This window comes from Apium graveolens, unplaced genomic scaffold, assembly GCF_009905375.1.
Source record: "Apium graveolens cultivar Ventura unplaced genomic scaffold, ASM990537v1 ctg5287, whole genome shotgun sequence".
Lineage (NCBI taxonomy): Eukaryota > Viridiplantae > Streptophyta > Magnoliopsida > Apiales > Apiaceae > Apium > Apium graveolens.
In genome coordinates this window covers 54635-65734 of record NW_027418914.1, presented here as the reverse complement: position 1 = coordinate 65734, position 11100 = coordinate 54635, and the positions used below count along the sequence as shown (strand labels likewise).

Genomic DNA, 11100 nt, shown 5'->3' with positions numbered 1-11100 from the left:
TTTCCCTAGATAGTGGCTTGCAGCTGATCCTGATAGAGTCACTTGACAATGTAATGTACAATAACATTGTCAACTATGACACTGCTAATTAGATCTGGGAAAAGATTAAAATACTCTATGTAGGAACTGAGGAAGTAGATCTGGGAAAAGATTAAAATACTCTATGTAGGAACTGAGGAAGTTAGATCTAATCAAAGAAGGATACTGATTTCACAGTATGAGGGTTTCATAGCTAAGCTAAAAGAAAGTATCATTGATGTGTTTGAAAGATTTAACAAGCTGGTAAATGACTTGCAACTGCATGACAAATACTATGAAACTGAAGAAGTGAACTTGAAGTTTCTGCTCACACTCCCTGACCATTTGGAACAGAAAATTTCAGCAATCAGAGAAGGGAGAGACTTGAGTAGATAACTCTGGAAGTTTTATATGGAATCTTAAAAACATGAATTGAAATGATTCAAAGGAAATCATTAAGAGCTGGTCAAGGGCATGTTGTAGATGGTTCAAGTGCTCTAATTGTCAATGAAAGTCAGACCTCTAATGATAAGCCAAGATCCCAGACTCCAGTTGTCTAGCAAGTGAGCAAAGAAACAATGATTCACAGGAATAAGTCATACCGGAATGGGAAGAAGATGAGTTCTTCGTAAAAAACGGATATTATCCATATTCAAAATAAAACGGAATACTAGTCTGGTACAACTCTATTTTACAAGGGAAGACATACACTAGTCCATTACTACTGTTCCATTCAGTTATGAAATCTACAGCATCTCTTCTCCTTACAACCATCCTCAAAAAACACAACCAATGTAGTCACTTCCTGCACTCTCTTCCCTCTTCAATCCCCTGTCCAAACAACAACCCTCCATCACCAGAACTAGTTAACAACCTCTCTCGCATTTTATCCGATTTTCGAAACCCGAAACACGACATCGAAACAGCCCTCTCTCCATTTTCCAACATTGTATCCACCAATTTAGTTGAACAAGTACTTAAACGTTGTAAAAACCTCGGTTACTCAGCTCACAGGTTCTTCATTTGGGCTGATCAATTACCCGGTTTTCGGCACAGTGAACTTAGTTATCACATTTTAATTGAGGTCTTAGGTTGTAGTAAACAATTTCCGTTAATTTGGGACTTTTTAATACAAATTCAAGAATCTAAAAAATGTGAAATTACACGAAATTTTTTTTGGGTCATTTTTAGGGCTTATTGTAAGGCTAATTTGCCCGATTACGCGATTTCAGCTTTCGACAAGATGGTTGATTTTGGGGTTCCACCAGGGTTAGATGATCTTGATCAGGTGTTGTTTTGGTTGTGTAAGCGAAAACATGTTAGGCATGCACAACAATTGTTTGATAGAGTTAAGGGTGAAATTAGGCCTAGTGTGAAGACTTATAGCATTTTGATGCGAGGGTGGGGGAGAATTGGGGAGGGGAATGAGTCGCGAAAGGTGTTTGATGAAATGAGTGAGAGAGGAGGGTGTGTCGCGGATGTGGTCGCGTATAATTGTGTGTTGGAGAGTTTGTGTAAGGGAGGGAATGTGGATGAGGCGTATAAGTTGTTTGGGGAAATTAAGAGCATGGGATTCAAGCCGGATGCTTTTAGTTATTCGATTTTTATTCATGCTACGTGTGAGGCGGATGATGTGCAGTCTGCTTTTAGGGTTCTTGATAGGATGAGAAGGTATGATCTTGTGCCTAATGTTTATACTTATAATTGTATTATTAAGAGGCTTTGTAAGAATAGTAAGGTGGAAGAGGCTTATCAGCTTTTGGATGAGATGATTGAGAGAGGAGCTAAACCGGATACGTGGAGTTACAATACAATTCTAGCATTTCATTGTGATCATCAAGAAGTTAATAGAGCACTTAAGTTGGTTTCGAGAATGGAAGCAGATGGTTGTCAGCCGGACAGGCATACGTATAATATGTTGCTTAAAATGTTGATTAAGATTGGGAGATTCGATAGAGTAACAAACGTTTGGGACAGTATGGAGAAAAAGGGCTTCTATCCATCAGCTTCGACGTATGCTGTTATGGTCCATGGTTTTTGCAAGAAGAAAGGTAAATTAGAAGAGGCATGTAAGTACTTTGAGATGATGATTGAAGATGGGATACCGCCATATGGGAGTACCTGTGAAATGTTAAGAAACCGAATTATAGGGTTAGGATTTTCTGAGCAAGTAGATATTCTTGCAGACAAAATGGAGAGGAGCACTTCTTGTTCAATACAAGAACTTTCCAGCGTTTTGAGAGGTAACAGGACCAATGCTAGAGTAAAAAACGAAGAACGATACAGCTCGGATATGGAGAGTGATGAGGAAATTAGATATAGCAAGTAAGTTCTCCCCTTTGTCTTCTCCACATGCAATGTAAACTTTATATGCACAATGCCATTTTGCCATTCTGCAGTAGTGTTTGTTCTAAAATCTGTAATTGCCAGACAATACCACCAGTACCAGCAACTTGAAAGAAATTTGAGTTACAAAACTTCTAGTTCCAATGTTATAATCACATCTAATTAGCTCTTCTCGCCTTACTGTTGTATTATCATCATCGAAGAAGTAGATATTAGCCGTATTATTTTTCAATAAATATTCAGCCTGATTCTTGTGAACATTGCATAGCAAATGAAAAGCACCAGTATGCCAACGAAGTGTTGGTGTAGTGGTTGAACTCGTGTCCTAGTTGCTGAAGGTCACGAGTTCGACTTCTGGCGTGACAGCACAAAAATCTTATGGTTATAAAAATTCGAAGCAGGAACAAAGTCATTCAGCGAGATGCGGACACAAACATTAAAAGAATATGTGGTAAATTATTTATTTTGTGAAAGCTATGCTTGCCTGCTTGGAGATGTTATACGTATCAAGGAACCTATCTATAGCTTCATATTTTAGTTTTTTGACTTTGAATCCGAACCTAATTATTCCAGATTTTTAAACACGGCACGTTATCGAAAAACTTCTATAGAAAAATAAGCATACCGGAGGAATACGCACCCTTTCTGTATAAATACCAAAACACTTCAAAGCCTACCTATCAGAAACATTTCTTGAAAATCTATCAGAAACATGAACTGTTCATTGCCACAAAATTTTATCCCTGACAACTCCGAAAGACGAGGAGACGGAGAAGAAAGGAAGCGCAAGATAAACAACACTTCCGCCACCACTGCAAAAGACGTTATGGGGCTTGTGGCCACGAAAGTGGATGCTCTGCCACCAATTAACAGGCTGCCACCGGGGAGAGAAATATATGATGATATAAACCAAAGTGCAGAAACGTTTATTAAGAATTTTAGGCAAGAACTGATGATCCAGAGGCTCGAGTCTATTGCGAATTATGAGGAGATGCTCGCCAGAGGCACCTGATGATCCAAAGGCTCGAGTCTATCACGAATTATGAGGAGATGCTCGCCAGCAGACTCTGTTATCATTCTTTTATTAAATATTATGTGATGAAAGTACGTCTTAAACATATAAATTAACAAATTTCTCTACAGGTAAGAAAATACGACAAATTTATATTTTTAAATTCTTCAATGTAGTCTTCATATGCACAATGCCACAATGCATCAGTTCTAGAGAAGTCTTTCTTTCAGAAGAATACTCAATTGTCATATTTTGGTTTTGAAACAATCTCATGTGAGTATGTTTCTTTCAGAAGAATACTCAATTGTCATATTTGGTTTTGAAACAATCTCATGTGATTATGTGAACTTGTTATCATGCCAGGTCATTCGGTACATTAAGGACTTGCTCCCCAGTTTTTTAGTAAAAAAGGAATTGATTAAGAGCTAGAGTACTTTTATTCCATTTTTGGAGTAAAATTTTTGGAGCGAATGATTGTCAAATTTGCATTCACTAACGCTTGCTTTCGCTCCTTTTAATAACCCGGAAGCACGATTACGGAAGAAAGTGAAACTACTTTATTTATTCTCCACTTGCTTTCCTTACTTTTTAAAACTCGGGAGCAAAGGGTAAAGTTCTGTTAACGCGCAATCCAGATACAAGCTGGTTCAGAAGCTTATATAACAAAAACAGGAAACTTTGCGAGAAAGCAAGATTACCATCACAGCAAATGGTAGGTACAAGTAGGAATCAGTTGGCTCCAAGTCTACTTTTTAATTCAACACCTCCAGTTGTGAGAACCTGACAAACACTGCAGAATGTTATCAAAATTGTTCACCCAAAAAAAATTGAAAACCTAATGTGTGTGCTAGTAAATAAAATCAAGGCAAATTGCAGATTTCCTTCGAACCGGAAGATTACCTAATGTAATAATCTAATAATGCATGCAGAGATCGATAACCTCGTTGCAGGTAGGGGTGGATTCAGAAATATATTTTTAGGGGGAATACCGAGCAAATTTTGGGAAGACGCTCTTATGGTTTTGAATTTTATGGGGCCACTTTCATATGTTTTCAAAAAAATTAATGTTGAAAAAACGTAAAATTTGATTTTGGGGGGACACGTGTCACCCGATGCCCCTTACTAGATCCGCCTCTGGTTGGTTGCAGGTGAACTGACAGTTTATGACCCTCTGTGATCACCAAGAGTCCAAGATTATAGAAGTTGCAGCGACCTAAATTAACATTGCAAAAACAGAACATTTTCATGCGATGTTTCTGAATTTTTATCTCTGGTCTTGTAGCCTATAGGATACCTATATCTTCTTGGTACCAATACGTGGAAGGGTCAAGTTCCAGAGGCACCGAATATCAAATCAGAATATGGTTTAAGCGCACAACAATTTTTACTGAGCTCAAATGTGAGAGTATAAGGATCCCTGCTAATCTGTCTGGTGTTTTTCTGTTTCCTCGACCAGATAGACTCCATCACACTGAATTGATGCCCGGTAAATAAGGCTCATGGACCTTTTTCTTAGCAACATCACAAGTAATGCTTATGTTAAAACCATTAAATCGTCCAGTTCCACGACATTTACCATCTACATTCTATTAGAATATCAGTTCTTTACTCTTTAATCTTAACTAGGGCTGTAATTCGGGTCGAGCGAGCCGAGTTTCGAGCCGGTCGTAATTGGAGCCGAGATTAATCGAGTCGAGCCAAGCCGGCTCGTTTACTTTAACGAGTCTAAACCTCTGCCCGAACTCGACTCGTTTAATTTCACGAGTCGAGTCGAGCCGGCTCGTTTAGCTAAGTGAGCCGATTTTAATGAGGCGGGCGAGCCGGCTCGTTTAATTTTACACTTAATCGAACCTAAACCTCTACCCGAACTCGGCTTGTTTAATTTCACGAGTCGAGTCGAGCTGACTCGAGTAATTAAACAAGCCGGAACCTCTGCCTGAACTCGACTCGTTTAACTAAATGAGCCGACTAAATGAGCCGAATCGAGTCTATTTAAACGAGTTCGAGTCGGGCGGCTCGCGACCTCTACCCGAACTCAGCTCATTTAAGTAAATGAGCCGAATCGAGCCTATTTAAACGAGTTCGAGTCGGGTAAGTTCGCGAGCCACTCGACTCAAATTACAACCCTACAGTAACATCTGCATTTACCATCTTCGCATTTTCTATTTTGTTCATTCATTCTCCGAAAGAGACTTGAAATCAATTTTCATAATATAGGAAGGTCCACTCCAGGCTGAACAAAATTTTGCACTAACTTCCAAAATACTGGATTACTTATAAAATACCTCCCTCCTATGTCACTAAATAAAATACACCTGGTAACAGCTGCCATGATCATGAAAAAAAAATGAACAAATTAACTCTTAAGCTTATACAGGCATGCATGCCTAAATACAAGAAATCCGGTAACATCTGTCCCTTATAATTTTTCACGGATTCGCAAAAGGAAAATGCCAGAGATTCCAAATTTTTTTCTCAAAAGTTTTCCCAAATACTAATGTGTCAAACTTCTAACTTGTAAGTTTCCTAATAATATAATGAACCACGCCTGCATACATATGCGTCCCCGAATAAAAAACCGTCGCGTGTATGCCACATCATTTGATATAAAATTTGGGGAATAAATTTGGGATACATAGTACTACTCTTCGCAAAAACTATTCAAATGTGAATTAAGCGCGAGTAGACAGCGTGACCCAGAAATGACAAAAAAAAAAGTTCGGTGCTTAACTCATGTGTCAAATTATATTAAACCAATAATTAGAGCAACTAACTTAAATTCCGTGCGATGCATGGCTTCTCGTTGATATTTAAATATATTTAAAATTGTATTTATTCAATTATATAATACTTTCAATATATTTATATAAATATATAATATTTATAGATTTATAATTGAAATAATAAAATAATTAGTAAGAAATTGTGGTGTGGACGTAGTTTAGAAGGATTAGTCGGGTTATAGTTTAGCAGGATAAGAAGACTATATACAGTAATTTAAAAAATTAGTACTTTAATAGGTGTATAATACTATTTATTTTTATTTTTAAATAATCAAAATAAGGAATAACCGTTGAATCAAATTATACCTCATCCCAATTATCATAGTCTAGTATCGAATATTCGTCAAGAATCCGGACCCTAAATATTATCGATGTCAGTGACGGACCAGAATTGCATGTTAGTCCGAACTGAACTACATATCTAGCTAATATAGAAATTTTAACAAAAAATAAAGATATTTTTTGCTACTTTTCTCAATTCAGTCAGGACTGAAACAGGTCTCACTCAGACACTATACCCATATATGTCCCAACTCCTAACCCTAACATGAGGTAATAGAATTAACAATAAATACACAAAACCCCCATATAATATCATACTTTATATTTTCCAAAATTGTTGGGATATGTAATACACAACAGTGATATGTAGTGGACACTGCAGCTCATCATCTTCACCATCTCTATCTTAATTAATTAAGTATCTACCAGATAAAATAAACAATAAATAAATTGTTGGTCCATTTCAGTAATCCGATAACATAACATGGCTGTAACTAACACGTTCCAAATCGGAGAGGGTGGTGTTAATTATCGTTAAAAAGTTGAAGAAGATGTGGGCACATAAACATACATACAACCTTTCAATTCATAATTGAATGCAGGGATTAATTAGAGAGGCCATTATTTGAAAGAAAATTCAAATGATATAGACTTATGAAAGAAAGAGATCACCCACCTTCCCTAGCCTAATTATATAACCCCCCAACCATCACTTGCTACCTGCTTCATTATCACCCAACTCCCTCACTTCTCCGTTAGTTATATCTTCATCATTCTAAAACCCGTAAAGGGAGCGAAGGTGATATCGTCTCGTTAAAAGTTATTGGATAATTTAGTGTTTTATTTATGCGAAGACATACCTAGTGAACTAACATGATATAAATATTGAGTTTTTTTTAGTGTAGGCACATATGCATCCGCTAAGCACGAATGCGAAGCAGGTAATGTTACATCAAAAGTTATTCGATAATTTAGTGTTTTATTTATGCGAAGACATGCATGGTGAAGTAACATAAAATAATTGAGTTTTTTTTCGTATATGCATATGTGCACCGGCTAAGCAGTGTGTGGAATGTGAAACAAATAGTGTTACATTAAAAGTTATAAAATATTTGTTTTTTATTAATGCGAAAACATACATAGTGATGTACAAACACTCAATTCGATAATTTTAGCTTATTTTAATTTTGTATAAATTTTGTGTATGTAAACAATCTACGACACGATTATATTAAAAAATATATGTTAATTAAAATGAGTTGAACTTATAAAATTTAATTTTAGGAAAAGCGTTTTTCAAATATGTAACTTTTGGTTAGGTATTATTATTAATGTGTGAAATATAAAGCATGCAATATTATTACGTCAGCCCAACTACTTGTGTAGTCCCAACTTGAAGTCTATTTTGTGAGTTTGTATTATGTAATAATGAACTAGAGTCTAAAAATATGTATGTGTTACTCAGCTTCCTATAACGTTTACATCGCATGCATGTGCGTAATGCTGAAAACTAGGATACCATTTTATTTTTATTAAAATAATCTAAATTTATCGTGATAAAAAATTTCGAAATTAATTTATCGTTGGAAAAAATATATGTACACCAGAAGGATTGGTTCTTGTTTTTAGAATTGCGTCTAGGTTCTCAACAACTATGCGTCACGAAATTTTTAAATATTAATACGTAAAGTTTAATATATATATAGGGTTAAATTATATGGAGACCAGTTTTTTTTGGAGATCTTGGAGATCACTTGTGTTCTACAAGTTAAATATTGCATAAAAATATTGCAAAACATATTATTTTGTGAATCATGCTCTACAAAGATTTTTATTTTATTCAAAATCTCGAATATAATATATGTACTGCATGTAAAATATTACAAAAATACTTTATTCCGCAAAACATGTTAAGTTTACAGAACATTTGTTTAGCTTGCAGAATATACACATTCTACTTATTAAACTTAAATGATCTTCCATAATTTTAATGAATTAGTGATACTCGTTGAATATACTTCACAAAATAATATATTTTATAATATTTTGATTGCAGAACATACGTGGTCTCCTAGATGTTCGATAAAAAAGTGGTCTCCATAAAACTTTTCTCTCCGTTTTATTTTATTCTAAATATTTTCACATGTGTCATTATTTGAAAAATATTAAGAATCAGATGATACCAAAGAACTAAGATATATGATCGAGGAATTGATTTTGACCCCATCTTGCGAACGAAAAATCGTAATTGTTAGTTAAACGTAAAAAAATTACTCCCACTTTATTATTTTATATGAACCACTTTTTTTTTGGACGTCCCAGAAAAATAAACCTTCATTTTATACTATTCATTTAAGAATTTTACAACTACATATTTATATAAAAGCAAGTTCAACAGTGTTCTAATTAATGAGTTTCTTATAAATATTATATAATATTAACTCTTAGTTATTTAAAACATGATTTTGAATTTTAATTCCAATAATGATTCTTATCTTCCTTCATTATTATTATTATATTAATAAATTTGAAAAGATATGAACAAAAAGTGAAACAGAAAGAGAGAGAAATGTAAAAAGAAGAGAGAGAAATTATTTTTTTATTGCTAAAAATGTTATAAGAGAGCATTAGAATTTTCTTAAAGATAAAAAATAAAGTTCATTTCTTAGTGATATAAGGAAGTATTAAGACAATATTGGAGTATCATTTTTTGTCAAAATCCTTATAATTAAATTTAATAACTCATATAAGGGAGCTGTTGGACTTGCTCTAATACACTTACTTAACCTCCACTGTCTCATTTTCGTGATCCATATTAAAATTTATCATAAATTTCCTAAAAAGCGTGTAAGTTAAAATAACTTATGCAATTCGAGAGAGAGGGAGTATTACATGACAATCAAAACTAAGCAGTCGTGATCGTGTCTTTTAAGTATAAATCAATGTAATTAAGGTGTCTTATTCAAAGTAATCATCATTTTGACATTGATGCTTCCCCATATACGTGTGCTTAAATCTCAGCAGCACAATGATTAAACTATTTTTGTCGGATAATCAGTCAGATAGCTATAAAAATGTGACACTAGATTTGTCTCGAGCAAATAATTATCATCCTCGTTGATCGAATCATAGCGCCGTCTACAGAATATTTGTGTTTCGCAAATCAAACTTAAAAAGATTGATGGTTGATTATTAGTCAATTTATTAGGCTAACTTTATATATGTTTGGCCGTGTGTCATTGTAAATCATGTCACACGTTTACAAATTATGATTGACATCTAAATTTAACGAATTCGAATTATAAAATAAATAGTGAATTTATCAAAAATATCATTTTTTATAAAAATATTTACAAAAATACGAACGTGGGTTATATATTAGATTGAAACAGTTACATATATGGTTGCATATGATGTTGATACATATTTTTACAAATATTTTCTGCAACTTAGGTATTTATGCAAATATCCCGAATAAATATCGTTTTTTCGACAAAATTTTTGTAATCAATTTCTGAAGTTGTGAATTTGTAATTGGATTTTTGAACTTTTAGCTAGACTATAATATAATATAAAAGACCACATATGTCTATGATATTATGGACTTTCGTGACATAATATTTATGACCAAATTTTAATTTTCAACTGGACAATGAATTATACTCACTTCATCTCAAATTAAATATCCATTTTCAAAAAATCACACAGTTTCAGAAAAGTGTTTTTTATAAATTAATTATATTAATTGATCATAATATATGGATGAGATTGATCTAAAAATATAAATAAAAGATAAGTGAAGTACAGTATAATTGAAAATATAAATTTGTATTCAAAATTGAAGTAAACAAATGAATTGAAATAAATTATTTTTCTTATAAATGGAAATTATTTATGACTGTAAAAAAATTGTTGGCCAAATATGATGTTGCATTGGAAGTGCTTGTCTTAATCCATAATCAACCTTTCTGTTTCCATTAAAATGTAAACTTGTATAGTATTTCATTTGGGAAAGTCGGATTGTGTTTGTAACTAATTTATAATTTTACAAAAATGCCCTTACGATATGGAGTAAAGTTTAAACGTTTTTTTGTGATATATATGTTCATCGGCACAAAATAAGCACAAATTTCTATAATTATGACTTATTTTTATCAACCAACACTTTTTAATAATAGCTGATTTCTACATTCAAAACAATTACACCAATTAAAACACTCTAAACTTATAAATTTTAGTGTTTAACATGTGCTTATGAATAAACAAATTTTAATCAGTTGCGGATAACAAAAGACCCTTTTCAAGATGCATGGTATCTAACTGACTCATTCAGACATCTGTGTAAAATATTACTTCTTCTGTCCTTTTTAATTATTTATTTTTTTGAGAATGTATTAATATATATTTTAAGATGTATATAAAATATAATTTTATAAAAAAATTATAATTTTTTAATTAAAAAATATAACGTTGAATTTAAAATACGACTCGAACACCGTTTCATAACCGTAAATAATTGGAAATGAAGGAGGGAGTAATTTGAAGGTGTGGTTAAGTTATTCCACCGCTAGCTGTGGGTACTTGACTTGTTGTCGTATGTATATTATCTTTTTCTTATTGAATCAGTTTCCGACATTTGTCGACATACGGTGGCTCCGC

The 11100-nt window shown here is 33.5% G+C and overlaps 1 protein-coding gene across 1 annotated transcript; it reads left to right on the top strand.

The window, feature by feature from the left end:
* The first annotated feature begins 726 nt into the window (after window positions 1-726).
* Window positions 727-2765, top strand: LOC141702588 (pentatricopeptide repeat-containing protein At1g52640, mitochondrial). The gene has a single exon (XM_074506247.1). It carries the CDS (start codon window positions 758-760, stop codon window positions 2345-2347), a length of 1590 nt encoding a protein of 529 aa, XP_074362348.1. The 5' UTR covers window positions 727-757; the 3' UTR covers window positions 2348-2765.
* The last annotated feature ends 8335 nt before the right edge of the window (window positions 2766-11100 follow it).